At 46.7% G+C, this 17,558-nt stretch overlaps 1 protein-coding gene across 1 annotated transcript; it reads right to left on the bottom strand.

Annotated features, from left to right (window-relative positions):
• Nucleotides 1-711: 711 nt before the first annotated feature.
• Nucleotides 712-5,946, bottom strand: LOC138663256 (uncharacterized). Its single transcript, XM_069749428.1, has 5 exons — nt 3,582-5,946; nt 3,415-3,501; nt 3,055-3,250; nt 2,749-2,908; nt 712-1,825 (listed from the first exon to the last, which is right to left on the bottom strand). Exons 1-5 carry the CDS (start codon nt 3,627-3,629, stop codon nt 736-738), a joined length of 1,581 nt encoding a protein of 526 aa, XP_069605529.1. The 5' UTR covers nt 3,630-5,946; the 3' UTR covers nt 712-735.
• Between the last annotated feature and the right edge of the window lie 11,612 nt (nt 5,947-17,558).

A 17,558-nucleotide genomic window follows, 5' to 3' on the forward strand; every position in this document is an offset into this window, starting at 1 on the left:
TAGTTTTTAAAAATACAAAAAAACATTATATTTCGGTGTGTGACACGTCCATCGCCGTCAGCTTCCCGTACTGTGCCAGCCCTAAAGCACAGCACAGCGTTTATTATTAAGTCAACGGTGTGCTCAGCTTTACGGGCGGGAATCACAGTGTCAGTGCGGAAAGATGACGGCGAGGGACGTGGTTGACACCTTTTTATATTTGTGGGGTATTGTTCACTTTTTATGTGAGTGTTTAAAACACTGCGCTAGTAACCCAATATTCCCTTGTTTAAAATAAAGACATTGCTGGATCGGTGTCTAACTCGCCGATCCAACAATGACAGCGTGGGTACCAAGAAAAAAACAAAATCATTCGCTGACACCAAAAATCTCACAGCAGGGGCTCAATCGTTTTCCGATTCCAGAAAAGATAACGTTGGTTACACAAAAAAACCAACATAATCTATACTGAAATCGTTGTGTGATGGTACATTTTTAACTTGACATATTGAGCAATGCTGGTTGTGTTTGTAACAGCTGATAGTACAATGAGCGCCAGCCCTATAAAACAATTAATAAAAAAAAAATTAAAAAATATTGTCAGACATTGCACATCAGGTGTTACAAAGACTATATTTGTGTATACGGCGCAAGGTGTGATTTGGTGCAAACTTTATTTGAGACAATAAAAACTAATTTAAAAAAAAAAAAATAACATTTTTATTTAGGGACACAAAAAAAATTTGGGAAATGTAATTAGGGGGTATCAACATCGGCAACTAAAGGGGATTGATATCCCTCACTTCTGGTGGGTGTGGAGGAGACCGAGGAGGAGGACGAGGGGGAGGAAGCAGCAGCATAGTCTATGACACTAGACGGGATGCCGACATCAATCCAGCCAGTTGATGGTGGCGAGACTGACAAAGCAGGAGGTGAGGGAGGAGGAGGGACGACCAGTGTACTTGGCTGGCTACTCCGGCTCCGGGTCGACCCAGGCTGTGTTGATGGTGTACTCCTTGTAGACCCAGGCTGGGTACTGGGTGTGCTCCGTGTAGACCCAGCCTGGGTACTTGGTGTGCTCCGGGTCGACCCAGGCTGTGTTCTGGTGGTAGTTGTGGGAGCAGCCATAGCCAAGGTCATAGTGCTTGTCGTCGTCGTTGTCTTCTTCTTTTTTTTCCTCCTCTCTCCCTCTGGGTGTGGGTCGGCTTCCCGTCTGTGCCCGTGTGCCCTTGAAGGCCTGTCATGCTCTGAACTTTGGGGCTCTGTTCTGTGGTGGCGGTGGCGGTGGCCCTCGGCACGCGGAGCTCTGTGGTGGTGTTCTGCAGCAGGAGTCGGAGTCATGGCAGCCAGCGATGGTACTGCGGGCACATTTGTCGCTGACTGCATGACCCGAGCCTGCTGCAGAGCAGTGACATATACATTGTTGCAGCCCTGCATGACCGAAATCTGGAGTTCCGGCGTAAGATGTTCAACCATCCCGTTGTGAATGGCATTAAAAAAATGTTTGGCCGGCCTCGCGAGATCCGTTTCGATGTTTTCAAGACGCCGTTCGATATTGGACATTTTATCGCACAGCGCCTTGAAACCATTCTGAAATACGGTGCTCAAATGTAAAAATTCGGGCATGACTGCCCTGTCCGAGGCCCGCTGACGCTGTCGGGAAGACCCGAAGGAAGGAGCGACAGAGGCCTCGGCCAGGGGAACATCTGATGGACCGGCTGCCGGTTCGCCAGATTGTGGTGGTGCAGACCTGCTCTCGCTGTGGGATGGCTGCGACGCTTCACATGGCGCTTCACGAAGGACCGCTCCAGAGGGTCGGACAGTCTCGAGGGTGCTGCTGTGTGTTCTGTGAAAACATAAGGAAAGCATTAGTATACTAAATATCACATTTCACATGCGTCATTAATTTACCGCCAAGTATCCATTGCCGCCATTAATATTAACCTATATTTAATATTGACACTGCATATGCACCATCAATATTAAAAAAAAATGCATTTATTTAATTCAAAATAGTCACCCATGGTTGCGGTTTGTAACGCCAGACAATTATGCTTACGTTGGAACTGCCATGACGTCACGGTCATGTGACCGAGACATCATCACAGGTCCTGCGAGCTGAGCAACCATGGGAACATAACCTGCTTTGCAGTGGAATGTATGCCGTATCTATTATATTTTACTTTTTTGTGTATAAAAAATCTGGGATACACCTGGATAGGCACTATACTACTCCACTATGAAATATTGGCTGGGCATGGCCAATCTACTATCTTTCTGTGTTCTGTATACTTCTGATTTCAGGGAAATTACTAGTAAGTAAATCTCACCATTGTAGTAATCCCAGAAGGGAGCCGCTGTGTCAAGTGTGAGAAGACCAGAAATGAATAAAAAATTCGAGGTCAACGAGGCGTGAAAAGTAAAAACAAAATACTTTATTCACTTCAATCAGAAGCAGAGGATGAAACATCTGCACAATACAATAAAAACACTATCTACGCGTTTCAGGTCGGATGTTCCCTGTCACCTGAAACGCGTAGATAGTGTCTATTGTATTGTGCTGATGTTTCATCCTCTGCTTATGATTGAAGAGGATAAAAGTATGTGTTTTTTTACTTTTCACACCTCGGTGAACTTGCCTTTTTTTCTTCATTTCTATACTTTGTACTTGCCAAAATAAATGGCTGGGCAATAAGCTACGTGGCTGGAATGTAGTATGTGAATATGCATGTTGTAAAAACTAGGTGTGTGCATAGGTACTATACTTACTCTCTGCTTTCAAGGACCGGTCGCAAGAACTGCAGTATACGGTTGTACTTGTACACCGAGGTCCTTGAAGCTGCAGCACCACTACGGGTCTGTCCCTCCTTTTTCAGGCCCCTCTTGAAACGGTCCTTCATGGAGCGCCATCTGGTCCTCAGTTTTCTAACTGTGTATAAATTTAAAAAAAAAAAAAAAATTTAGAGAATATATTGACAACGATTACGCAACCGTGTGCAATACCAATAGAAGACATCACAGACGGTTGTGTAATCCTGGCATGATGGGTCACAGTAGCATTTTGGAAATACTTACGAAAACTAGCTTGGACCGTGGAGGAAGCGCTGTCGAAGCCATCCCACAGCAATTGTGCCACCTCTTTCCACAGACGCCGCAATATGCCCTGGTCCGCGTGCCGGGGGTCACAGCTGTCCCACAACGGGCCCCGTGCTTCAATGGATGCCACCATGAGGTCTATGTCCAGTGGTTCATCCAGGGCCCGTTGTGAAACCTAGAATAAATGGAAAATATTAATGTTTGCAAGATAAATAAAAGTTGTCCCTACCTCCTCCACCGCCACCTACCACACACAACACCACCCCATCCCACCACCCCCCATACCCGCAAAAAAAATAAATAAATAAATAAATAAATAGGTTTGAAATAAAAACTTACTCTCCGTCCTGCAACCACAGCTTGGCCCCGTGGTCTCTGCTTCTGCTCCCTCTCTTCCTCCTGGCTCTCCTCCTCACTTGAAGAAGCCTGCAAAATAGTTTACCAAAAAGTTGAGTGACCCATCTACAAATGACAGCGAATATAGTAATAGTAGATCATGTACTCACCGGACTCCTCAGCGGTGGGGTGTGGCTGGAATCGCTGCCGCTGGCCATGACAAATGCAATTCTGAAATAAAGAACAAAATAATTGATCCTATGCTCCTATGCACAATCCAGCAATATATAAAAAAAAAAACCCTTTTCATTTAAACCACAAAGAACATTGCACTCCAATAACGCTGAGCAAACAACACTGCCACATTGATTACTTTAAAGAAACAATGGCTGAGACAACCCAATGAGACAACCCAATGCCAGAGTAAACAAAAGCCTAAAGATAAGAAAACTAATCTACAACAGACCCAATGTAGTAATACCAAAAGAGTGTTGTTTTTTTTTAAAAAGTACAGTAATGCACGGAGCAAGCAACCCAAAAAAACACAATAGATTTTTGAAAGGAAAAAATTAACAAATAACACACCATACTTTACAATAAAACCGACAGGGCCGGAGACAATAAAAGGACATACAACGCCATACATCACAACCAGAAACCTACAACAATGTCTTTACATAACCACAGTGCAGAACATAATACACAACTTGCAATAAAAAATTATTAAATGTAATAATAACAGGGCGCAGAATCATTCTATACTACCATACTTTACAATAAAACCGTCAGGGCCGGAGACTATTAAACGCCATCATATAACGCAAGAATAAAACATCACAACTGAATACAAAAAACACCACCAAACCAATAAATGGAAAAGAAAAATCTATCCTGGAAAGAACAATCATCAAGGCCGCAGACAATGAAACGCCATCCTATACCACGCCATACATCACAACCAGACTAAAAATACCACAATATCTTTAACCACAGTGAAGAATATAATACACAACTTGCAAAAATAATTTTAAAACACATGTAGAAAATGCACAGAATCATTCTATACTTACATCTCTGAACAGCGGATGAGAAGACAGTTGCTCTGGTGTGTCTGGTCTGATGTAGACTGTTGTGTAGCCAGCTGCAGAAAAGACAACAATCCAAACATTTTCTTTATATATGGGGGATGTTTTTCTCACTGTTTGCACTGTCTAGACACCTTTTTGTTCAATTTTATGTAACGACGCATGCGTCGTACAACGCACGCACGACGCACACACGCGACGCAAGTGCGTTGTCAATGTGTTTCAATGGAGATTGTAACGCAATGGCGACGCACGAGCGACGCAAGTGCGACGCATGCGTTTTTTGGACGCTACAAAAATGCAACATGGTAGCGTCTCCGACGCCACCCAGGTGCAGTGAAACGACGCATGCGTCGTGCGTTTTACCAAAAACGCACGACAACGCAACGCATGCGTCCCCAATGATAAAGATAGGGGCGCATGACGCATGCGTTGTCGTGCGTCGACGACGCAGCGTCGCATGACGCTAATGTGAACGTAGCCTTACTGAAGGTTTCAGGATCCTCAATCCGGAGCACTGTCAACAGGGCTGTCTGAGGCCGGCCGGTCCGAAGGCACATCCAGAGTCCCCTTTGCAGGTGGAAATCAGTGCCTACCAACTAGGGCCTGTGTGCTGTAGTTCTTCCCTGCTGGGCATTCGGGATAGTCCTCACAACTTCTGTTCTCGTTCTTTCTAGCTCTTTCTCTCTCCATCCCCCAGGTTTGTTATGGCTAGGACGCACCTTTATGACAGATAGGCCTGGAGTTATTCTGGGACCATAGTGTCGCCCCTCTCCCACGATTGCCTCCTATGTCTTTCTTAGGTGATGTATTGTAGACAGCCAACCTGTAATTAACTGTCATGCCGCTGTTTGAAGTAATGCGTGGAGACTGTTACTTCCTCGGTGCTCCGGCCATGTGCCTCAGTAAGATGTTGCCGTTCTCGGGGCACGACTCCTACTGGCTCTCCTTTGTACTTGATCCCTTTTCTTACTGTCCACAATATCCTTCGCTTCGTGTCCTTTCTTTAGATACCGCCGCAAGGTAGTGCAGGCGCGGTTCCGTAACAATCTGTCCTTTCGGCTACGTACCTGCCAGATTCCCAGTTCTGACAGGTCCTCCGTGGAGCTCTCCCAGGCTTCGTTCTCTCTGACTTCCTGTCCAACCCCTAGCTTTACCAGTGTGAGGAGTGACCTAATAAATAGTGCCTTTTGCTCCCCCTAGTGGCTGGAGTTTGAAGTGTAATGTGTGCTGTGATACCTGGTCAGATGAACTCCTTTAGTGCAATCAGACATAACATCACCCTCCTTAGCGGCAGAGCGACATTACTGCAACAACCAGGTCTCTGGGGCGCTGCATGTACTGTATGGAGTATTTTTTTTCTCATTCAACACATTAGCCGGATGATGGGACTACTACTGTCCCATCATTGGCTAATGTGTCAATCACTGTCAGTGTAGCAGGCATCGTCCGATGGGACTGCCTGCACACACGCACAAGCCCGGCACACCGCATAGAGCCCGGGCAGCCCACATACAGCCCCATCACACCGCATAGAGCCCGGGCAGCCCCGGCACACCGAATAGAGCCCGGGCAGCCCACATACAGCCCCATCACACCGCATAGAGCCCGGGCAGCCCCGGCACACCGAATAGAGCCCGGGCAGCCCGCGAAGATCTCCGGCAGACCCGCATATAGCCCCGCTAGGCCCGCACAGAGCCCCGGTAGGCACGTACAGATCCCTGGCAGGCCCGCACACACAGACACTCACAGTGTCCGACCACACTCTTCCCCCCTCCGGAACAGCATATAGAAGGACAGAAAGGGCTTATTTACGTTCCGATATTTGTGTCCCATTGACTTGCATTGGTATCGGGTATCGGCAATATCCGATGTTTGGGATATCGGCCGATACAATCCGATACTTCTGGGTATTGGAAGTATCGCTCAACACTACTGAAGACTCTTTCTGATAGCACACTAGCAGCAGGGCAAGCGAGCTTCTATAATGCATATTCTGCCAATTCTGGCCAGGTATCTATTTTAGATGCCCAGTAATCAAAGGGGAATGACCTGTGAGGGAGAACATCGATAAGGGAGGAAAAGTAGTTCATAACCATACTGGATAAATGCTGTCTCCTGTCACTTTGAATTGATGCAGCAGTACCTGTCGTGTCAGCGGTCACTCCACAAACTGGTAATAAAACCCCTCTGTCCAACGCCACTTCAGATTTGTGCACCTCTAACACCTCTGCCATGTTGCCCCCTATGGCTCGTGTGAGAACCATCACCGCCGCTGTGTGCTGGGAATGCCTGAACCAAACGGTCTACAAGAGTTGCTTGTTTGGTAGCCAATATTTGCTCAAGGTTCTCATGTGGCATGATATTTTGTAATTTCCCTTTATATCGTGGATCCAGGAGGCAGGCCAACCAGTAGTCGTCATTGGTCATCATTTTGATAATGCGGGGGTCCCTTTTTAGGATACGCAAGGCTTACTCAGCCATGTGGGCCAATGTTCCAGGTGTCAATTCACTGCTTGTGCTTGGTTGAGGAGCACATTCTTGCAAATCAACATCAGTTGTGTCCTGCAAAAACCCTGTACCTGACCTTGCAATGCCACCAGTTTGTATTGCCCCCTGCGAAGCATCCTCGTCCCATAAATATTCATCCCCATCATCCTCCCCCTCTTCGTCCGCCACCTCGTCCAGGAGAGTTATCAAGGCTTCCTTTCTCCTCGGCTGCAGATGCCAACTCCTTAATGTGCATCAAACTTTGCATCAGCAGACGCATTAGTGGGATGCTTATGCTTATGATGGCGTCATCTGCACTTACCAGCCGTGTGCATTCCTCAAAACACTGAAGGACTTGACAGAGGTCTTGTAGCTTCCACCACTGCAAACCAGACAACTCCATGTCTGCCATCTAAGTGCCTGCCCTTGTATGTGTATCCTCCCACAAATTAATTATAGCACGCCTCTGTTCGCACAGCCTCTGAACCATGTGCAGTGTGGAGTTCCACCTTGTTGCAACGTCGATTATTAGGCGGTGCTGGGGAAGATTCAGCGATCGCTGATGGTTCAGCATACGGCTGAAGTGTACGAGCGACAGGTGGATGTGCGAGCAAAGTCTTCGCACCTTCAGGAGCAGGGCTGGTAACTCCGGATAATTTTTGAAGAAGCACTGCACCACCAGGTTCAAGGTGTGAGCCAGGCAAGGTATGTGTTTAAGTTCTGAAAGGGCTATGGCAGCCATAAAATTCCTTCCGTTATCACTGACTACCTTACCTGCCTCAAGATGTACACTGCCCAGCCATGACGGAGTTTGCTGCTGCAAGTACTCGGCCAGTACCTCCGCGGTGTGTCTGTTGTCGCCCAAACACTTCATTTGTAACACAGCCTGCTGACACTTACCACTAGCTATTCGATAATGGGACACCTCGTGTGCAACACTGGCAGCTGCGGATGGAGTGGTCGTGCGACTGCGCTCGGAGGACGAGCTTTCGCTTCTAGAGGAGGAGGAGGAGGGGTGGCGAACGTCTACAGTCAACTGTTTCCTAGACCGTGAGCTAGGCAGAACTGTCCCACTATGGCTGTCCCTTGTGGACCCTGCATCCACCACAATAACCCAGTGCACCGTGATGGACACGTAACGTCCCTGGCCATGCCTACTGGTCCATGCATTTGTTGTGAGGTGCACCTTTCCACTGACTGTTGCCTCAGTGCATGGACAATGCGGTCTTTGACATGCTGGTGGAGGGCTGGAATTGCTTTTCTTGCAAAGTGCCGACTGGGTAGGTCATAGCGTGGTACTGCGTACGCCATCAGGTCTTTGAAAGCTTTGCTTTCAACCAACCGGTAGGGCATCATCTCTAACGAGATTAGTATAGCAATGTGGGCGTTCAAACCCTGTGTACGCGGATGAGAGGATGAGTACTTTCTTTTCCTAACGAGTCTCTTTAAGTGTGAGCTCGACTGGAGAGCTGCATATGGTAGAACTAGCGGTGGTGGTGGTGGACATGGCAGATTGAGAGAGGGTTGGTGATGGTATTCTTGATGTTGGCCTACATGCAGTGTTTCCTACCAATAACCTTGTGATTCCCTGACTGCTTTGGCCTTGCGACGATACCTCCACATTTACTGCTGGTGGTGTCCTAACCGGTGGCCTTACAGTGAGGGAAGCAATGTAGCATTGCTGACTACCTTCATTCTGAGCAGGTGCACCAACGGTACGGGATGTTTGGTAGTTAGTCCAGGCTTGCGAGTGCATGCTGGTTAAATGTCTAAGCATGCACGTTGTATTTAAATTTTGAAGATTCTTCCCTCTGCTAAAGGTCTTTGAGCATTTCTTACAGATAACTTTTGACTGATCATTCGGATCTTGGTTAAAAAATTGCCACACTACACTCTTCCTACTATGGAATACCTTTTCAGGCATTGCACGCTGTGCTACTTTCAACGGATGACCACGCTGTCCTAAAACTGTTTTTGTTTTTGACAAACATTTTTGGCCTGAGACGGGCCTGCCAGATGACAGCTGTTGCGATGTAGGTGGCTGCTGCGGATCATCCTCCTCCGCTTCTGAGCTACTGGCAGCGGCACCCTCTTCCCCCAATGGCTGCCAATCTGGGTCAACAACTGGGTCATCTATCACCTCCTCTTCAATGTCATGTGCACCTTCCTCTGTGTCACCGTGTAAGGTGCTATAGCGTTCGGGACGGGGCACCATAGTCTCTGCAGGGTCAGATTCTGGCTCAGTACACTGCGAGGGCAATGTAGTGATCTGAGTCAATGGAACAGCATAATAATCTAGCTGTGGCTCTGCAACAGTGCACTCCATGTCCGATTCATCTTGCAACGGGCAGTTAACAATTTCCCTTTCTAACCCAGGCACGGTACGTGTAAAGAGCTTCATGGAGTAACCTGTAGTGTCACCTGATGCATCCTTCACTTTTGGTTTGGATGAAGGACACAAGGAAACATCTTGTTCCTGACCACTGACCAGCATCCACTGACGACTGCTTTTATATTTGGAGCTTTCTGAAGAGGAGGCGACAGAGCTAGAGGCTGAGTCAGCAAGGAAACCAAAACCTTTTCTTGCTGCTCCAGCTTTAAAAGCTGTTTTCCTACTCCCAGATAAGGGAGCTTTCGAGGCCTTGTGTAGCCAGACGATGATGCTGGCTCAACACCTCCAGCCTTAGGTGCTATTGTGCTTTTGCCACTACCACCAGATGCACCACCATCAGTACCAGCTGGCAACCACTGCCCACGGGCTCTTCCATCAGACTTCCTCATTTTTTGGAAAATCTAACCAAAATAACAACCGTTATATGGTACTGTAAAACAAGTTAGAAGGTGTATATAAACTTGTTGAGAATTTAAATCTCCCTTTTTTGGGGGAGACTGAACTAAAACTCAGGCCCAGTGTATATAACAACGCAATCTAAGTGGCAGAAAGGGGCTGGCTGACATACGACAAACTAACAGAACTGCAGTATATCCACTTTGTGAGAATTTGAATCTCACTTTTTTGGGGGAGACTGAACCAAAACTCAGGCCCAGTGTACATAACAACGCAATCTAAGTGGCAGAAAGTGGCTGGCTGACATACGACAAACTAACAGGACTGCAGTATATCCACTTTGTGAGAATTTGAATCTCACTCTTTTTTGGGGAGACTGAACCAAAACTCAGGCCCAGTGAATAAAACAACACAATGTAAGTGGCAGAAAGTGGCTGGGAGATATATAAAAAAATACAAGGACTGTAGTACAATTTCAATCTCCCTACAATGATCTCAGGAAAAGTATGGCAGCAATAAAAATGACTGCTGCACACAAAAGTGTGGACAAATAAACAAGATACAGTAACTGTGCAGAAAGGAGCAACAGGATTTTTGCTTTTAAAAAAGCAGTTGGTTTGCACAGCAGCGTGCAAACAGCAATGCAGCTATCAAGGAGCCTTATAAGGCCGCCTAATAAGCTACTGAGCTGATGCACAAAAATATAGTCTCCACTGTCCCTGCAAAAAAATGGTGGTGTGAAACCTACCGAGAATCAGGAGTATACTCTCATGGGTATAAGTATAAGAATAGAGCCTAAGTCATTAACTTATAGTATCAAAAGACAATTGTTTATTACACAGCTCATTAACAGTACAAAACGGCTAAAAGCCAAGATACAAAAACACATGACGAGAGGGCAGGGGAAAGAACACACAAAAAAAAAAAAAAAAACAGCCAGAGAGGATTCCTCTATATGTGCTGGTACTAAGAGTAGGTTATAGATTTGTAAAACAGGCAGCCCTCGATCCATAAATAGTTACATAGGGAGCCCATATATGCAATTGCCGTTACCGAATATGGCTAAAGTGACCTCACTCATAAGCCCAAACGCAGCGAGTGCTTACCCATGTGGGAAGGAGAGACCTCAACAGGCTGAATATAAGGTCTTGACGCGCGTTTCGCGTAGTTGGCTTCCTCGGGGGACTACTCTTAGTACCAGCAGATATGGAGGAATCCTCTCTGGCCGTTATTTGCTTTTTTTTTGTGTTCTTTCCCTTTCCCTCTCGTCATGTGCTTTTGTATCTTGGCTTTTAGCCGTTTTGTACTGTTAATGAGCTGTGTAATAAACAATTGTTTTTTGATACTTTAAGTTAATGACTTAGGCTCTATTCTTATACTTATACCCATGAGAGTATACTCCTGATTCTCTGTAGGTTTCACATATTTATTTGGAGTCGCGGTAAGCGGTCTCATGTTTTGGTACCGTAATTAGGACCATAAACTATTAATGTATATCCAGTATGTCAGTTATTGTTAAATTTAAAAAAATGGTGGTGTTGGACAGTGGAAATCGCTACAGCACAAGCAGTTTTGGGATTAATCTTCCCTCCCTAACTATATCTCTTCTTCTGATGAAGCTGCATCAACCTCTTCCTATGCTAAGATCGGCAGAAGTAAGATGGCGGTCGGCGGGAACGCCCCTTTATAGCCCCTGTGACGCCGCAGAAAGCAAGCCAATCACTGTCATGCCCTTCTCTAAGATGGTCAGACCGAGACCTATGTCATCATGCTGCCCACACTCTGCATCCTCCTTCATTGGCTGAAAACTGGCGCTGAAAGCATCCTACGAAACATGACTTTTGCGCGCAGATCGCCGACCTCATGGCCGATCCCACACTAGGATCGGGTCGAGTTTCATGAAACCCGACTTTGCCGAAATTCGGCGATTTTTGAATTTGTCCAATCCGTTTCGCTCAACCCTACGATCCCACACTAGAATCGGTCGGGTTTCATGAAACCCGACTTTGCTGAAAGTTGGCGATTTTTGAATTTGTCCTTTCCGTTTCGCTCAACCCTATTCTTCATGTAATGTGGTTTCAATACAAGTGTAACACATTCTCTTTGTATGACTATCCGGGAGGGGCTGGGTACATAAAGCACATTGTGTTTTGATTTTTTGGTTCTTTTTGCCTAGGGTGCATAGAAAAAAGAGGGAGCAACAATCAGCTTAATAGGGTGGGATACATACTCACTCCAGTGAAGCTATCGGTCAAGGTACCGGCTGGAGAGGAGATTGGAGGCACAGGCTGAGGTGGATCGGTCGGATCTTTTCTCCTTAGTGCTTCATGTGGAGGATCTGCTGTTTGGATCGTTCGCTGCTTGTACAACTGCGAGGTGCATTGGCTGTGTCTTCTAACGAAGGCACCACTGAATCCTGAGGTGATGCCATGCTTGGACGCCGGGGATTCAGCGCCGGCGTCCTTTCACACTAGAGGCCGCCATCTTCTTCATGTTGTACCCGGAAGTCTTTGTCACTTCTGGGTGGCGGCCATCTTACATGCACCTGCGCACTGCTTGCTTGCCAGCACCATCTCTCTCCTTCACTCACCCCAGAAGCTTTTGTTTCACTTCTGGGGGAACACACATCAGGCCCCACACTCGCGCATCCACCCGCCGAAACCGGCGTTGTGATTACCTGAGTGCGTTTAGCCCTCCGCAGGCCAGCTAAAGCGTCCTCCTCTGTGAGCCAGGCGACTCCCCGATCCTGGCCTCACGGTGCCTGCCAGCAGAGGGGGGAGCTGAACCAGGACCCCGAACGCTGCTTCCAGCACTGGAGCCCCTGCCGTCCTCTAAGGTAAACCGCACAAGTGGCGTCCAGGCCAGGTATCCTCTTCTCCACGAGTTCCCTTAGGAACAGAAAACCAACTGTGGGAGCAAGGGGGACCGCCCCTTTTATCACTCCATACGGTTTCCTGTTCCTATGGGTGGATCCCTTCTCTCAAGTGGGTGCTTGTTGTGAGTTCTGTTTTTGGGCTCCCTCTGGTGGTTACTGATGGTACTGGGTGACTTGTCTTTCCTGGGTCTCTGGGTTCCACCTGTTCCATCAGGATATGGGAGTTTCCTATTTAACCTGGCTTTGCTGGCATTTCCTCGCCGGTTATCAATGTATCCAGTGTGTCTTGTTACCTCTGCTCCCTGCTCCTAGAACCTTCTGGTCAAGCTAAGTTTGGATTTTCCTGTTTTGGTGTTTTGCTTTATTTGGTTTTTAGTCCAGCCTGCAGATATGTGATTCTCTGCTGCTGGTTGCTCTAGTGGGCTGAAATTGCTCCTCATGTACCATGAGTTGGCACATGAGTTCAAGTAATTTCAGGATGGTTTTTTGAAGGGTTTTTCGCTGACCGCGCAGTTCACTTTTGTATCCTCTGCTATCTAGCTTTAGCGGGCCTCATTTTGCTGAAACTGTTTTCATACTGCGTATGTGCTTTCCTCTCATTTCACCGTCATTATATGTGGGGGGCTGCTATTTCTGTGGGGTATTTCTCTGGAGGCAAGAGAGGTCTGTTTCTTCTAATAGGGGTAGTTAGATTTTCGGCTGGAGCGAGACGTCTAGGATCATCGTAGGCACGTTCCCCGGCTACTTTTATTTGTGTGTTAGGTTCAGGGTCGCGGTCAGCTCAGGTTCCATCGCCCTAGAGCTTGTTTGTATCTGTGCTTGTCCTTTAGTGATCCCCTGCCATTGGGATCATGACAGTATAACCGGCCCACAAAGTGTTAATTGTATTGGCTGAAGTAGGAGGATAAGTAGTCTGAGGAAGTTTTTTTTTTTTTTTTTCCCTCTTTCCCTCAGAGTTTGCTGCCTAGCCTTATTGCAGCCTGGCTACTTCCTCCTCCTCTTAATCTTTGAATGGCTCTGATCTCAGCTGTTTATCATGGACGTCCAGAGTTTGGCTTCCAGCCTGAATAATCTTGCCGCTAAGGTTCAAAATATACAGGATTTTGTTGTACATGCTCCTATGTCTGAACCTAGAATTCCTGTCCCAGAGTTTTTTTCTGTAGATAGATCTCGTTTTCTGAATTTTAGGAACAATTGCAAGTTGTTTCTTTCTTTGAAATCTCGCTCCTCGGGAGACCCTGCTCAGCAAGTCAAGATTATTATATCTTTCCTGCGGGGTGACCCTCAGGATTGGGCATTTGCATTGGCACCAGGGGACCCTGCGTTGCTTAATGCGGATGCGTTTTTTCTGGCATTGGGTTTGCTCTATGAGGAACCTAACCAAGAGATTCAGGCTGAAAAAGCTTTGTTGGCCCTCTCTCAGGGGCAAGATGAAGCAGAAATTTATTGTCAAAAATTTCGGAAGTGGTCGGTGCTTACTCAGTGGAATGAGTGCGCTCTGGCTGCAAAGTTCAGAGATGGCCTTTCTGAGGCCATTAAAGATGTTATGGTGGGGTTCCCTGCGCCTACTGGTCTGAATGAGTCTATGACTATGGCTATTCAGATTGATCGGCGTTTACGGGAGCGCAAACCTGTGCATCATTTGGCGGTGTCGTCTGAACCGTCACCTGAGATAATGCAATGTGATAGAATTCAGTCCAGAAGTGAACGGCAAAAGTATAGGCGGAAAAAAGGGTTGTGCTTTTATTGTGGTGATTCAGCTCATGTTATATCAGCATGCTCTAAACGCACAAAAAAGGTTGATAAGTCTGTTGCCATTAGTACTTTACAGTCTAAGTTCATTCTGTCTGTGACTCTGATTTGTTCATTATCATCCATTTCCGTCGATGCCTATGTGGATTCAGGCGCTGCCCTGAGTCTTATGGATTGGTCATTTGCCAATCGCTGTGGGTTTAGTCTGGAGCCTCTGGAAGTCCCTATTCCTTTGAAGGGAATTGACTCTACACCTTTGGCTATGAATAAACCTCAGTACTGGACACAAGTGACCATGCGTATGACTCCCGTTCATCAGGAGGTGATTCGCTTCCTGGTACTGTATAATTTGCATGATGTCCTAGTGCTTGGTCTGCCATGGTTACAAACTCATAATCCAGTCCTTGACTGGAAATCAATGTCTGTGTTAAGCTGGGGTTGTCAGGGGGTTCATGATGATGCACCTCCAATTTCTATCGCTTCATCTACTCCTTCTGAGATTCCTGTGTTTTTGTCTGATTATCGGGATGTTTTTGAGGAGCCTAAGCTCAGTTCGCTTCCTCCTCACAGGGATTGCGATTGTGCTATAAATTTAATTCCAGGCAGTAAATTTCCTAAAGGTCGTTTGTTCAATCTGTCAGTGCCAGAGCATACTGCTATGCGGGATTATGTTAAGGAGTCCTTGGAAAAGGGACATATCCGTCCATCTTTGTCCCCTTTGGGAGCAGGTTTTTTTTTCGTGGCCAAAAAAGATGGTTCCTTGAGGCCTTGTATAGATTATCGTCTTTTGAATAAGATTACCATAAAATATCAGTATCCTTTGCCATTGTTGACTGATTTGTTTGCTCGCATTAAGGGGGCTAAATGGTTCACTAAGATTGATCTTCGGGGTGCGTATAATCTTATACGAATAAAGCAAGGTGATGAGTGGAAAACCGCATTTAATACGCCTGAGGGCCATTTTGAGTATTTGGTAATGCCTTTCGGACTTTCTAATGCTCCTTCAGTCTTCCAGTCCTTTATGCACGATATTTTCCGTGAATATCTGGATAAATTTATGATTGTGTATTTGGATGATATTTTGGTTTTTTCTGATGACTGGGAGTCTCATGTTCAGCAGGTCAGGAAGGTGTTTCAGGTCCTGCGGGCCAATTCCTTGTTTGTAAAAGGCTCAAAGTGTCTCTTTGGAGTCCAGAAGATTTCTTTCTTGGGGTATATTTTTTCCCCTTCTACTATTGAGATGGATCCCGTCAAGGTTCAGGCTATTTGTGACTGGACGCAGCCTACATCTCTTAAGAGTCTACAGAAGTTCTTGGGCTTTGCTAATTTCTATCGTCGTTTTATAACTAATTTTTCTAGTGTTGTTAAGCCTTTGACGGATTTGACTAAGAAGGGTGCTGATGTTGCTGATTGGTCTCCTGCGGCTGTGGAGGCCTTTCAGGAACTTAAGCGCCGGTTTTCTTCTGCTCCTGTGTTGCGTCAGCCAGATGTTTCGCTCCCTTTTCAGGTTGAGGTTGATGCTTCCGAGATTGGAGTGGGGGCGGTTTTGTCACAGAGAAGCTCCGATTGCTCAGTGATGAAGCCATGCGCGTTTTTTTCTAGAAAGTTTTCGCCGGCTGAGCGGAATTATGATGTTGGTAATCGGGAACTTTTGGCCATGAAGTGGGCATTTGAGGAGTGGCGTCATTGGCTAGAGGGTGCTAGACATCGTGTGGTGATCTTGACTGATCACAAAAATTTGATTTACCTTGAGTCTGCCAGGCGTCTGAATCCTAGACAGGCTCGTTGGTCACTGTTTTTCTCTCGTTTCAATTTTGTGGTTTCATACCTGCCAGGTTCAAAGAATGTGAAAGCGGATGCTCTTTCTAGGAGTTTTGTGCCTGACTCCCTTGGAAATTCTGAGCCCTCTGGTATCCTTAGGGATGGGGTGATTTTGTCTGCTGTCTCCCCAGACTTGCGACGTGCTTTGCAGGAGTTTCAGGCGGGTAAACCTGATCGTTGTCCGCCTGAGAGACTGTTTGTTCCGGATAATTGGACCAGTAGAGTCATCTCCGAGGTCCATTCTTCTGCGTTGGCAGGTCATCCTGGAATATTTGGTACTAGAGACTTGGTGGCCAGGTCTTTTTGGTGGCCTTCCTTGTCGAGGGATGTGCGTTCTTTTGTGCAGTCTTGTGAGGTTTGTGCTCGGGCTAAGCCTTGCTGTTCTCGGGCCAGTGGATTGTTGTCACCTTTGCCTATCCCGAAGAGGCCTTGGACGCACATTTCCATGGACTTTATTTCGGATCTCCCTGTCTCTCAAAAAATGTCCGTCATCTGGGTTGTGTGTGATCGCTTTTCTAAAATGGTTCATCTGGTCCCCTTGCCTAAGTTACCTTCCTCCTCTGAGTTGGTCCCTCTGTTTTTTCAGAACGTGGTTCGTTTGCATGGGATTCCTGAGAACATCGTTTCTGACAGGGGATCCCAGTTTGTGTCTAGATTTTGGCGGACGTTCTGTGCTAAGATGGGCATTGATTTGTCCTTTTCGTCTGCATTCCATCCTCAGACGAATGGCCAGACTGAACGAACTAATCAGACCTTGGAAACTTATTTAAGGTGTTTTGTTTCTGCTGATCAGGATGACTGGGTTACCTTTTTGCCGCTGGCCGAGTTTGCCCTTAATAATCGGGCTAGTTCTGCTACCTTGGTTTCTCCTTTCTTTTGTAATTCGGGGTTTCATCCTCGTTTTTCCTCTGGTCAGGTGGAACCTTCTGATTGTCCTGGAGTGGACATGGTGGTGGATAGGTTGCATCGGATTTGGAGTCATGTGGTGGACAATTTGAAGTTGTCCCAGGAGAAGGCTCAGCAGTTTGCTAATCGCCGTCGCCGCGTGGGTCCTCGACTTCTTGTTGGGGACTTGGTGTGGTTGTCTTCTCGTTTTGTTCCTATGAAGGTCTCTTCTCCTAAGTTCAAGCCTCGGTTCATCGGTCCCTATAGGATCTTGGAAATTCTTAACCCTGTGTCGTTTCGTTTGGATCTCCCGGCATCGTTTGCTATTCATAATGTGTTCCATCGGTCGTTGTTGCGGAAGTATGAGGTACCTGTTGTTCCTTCGCTTGAGCCTCCTGCTCCAGTGCTGGTGGAGGGAGAATTGGAGTATGTTGTGGAGAAGATCTTGGAT

This window comes from Ranitomeya imitator, chromosome 2 (genome assembly GCF_032444005.1).
Source record: "Ranitomeya imitator isolate aRanImi1 chromosome 2, aRanImi1.pri, whole genome shotgun sequence".
Taxonomy (NCBI): Eukaryota; Metazoa; Chordata; class Amphibia; order Anura; family Dendrobatidae; genus Ranitomeya; species Ranitomeya imitator.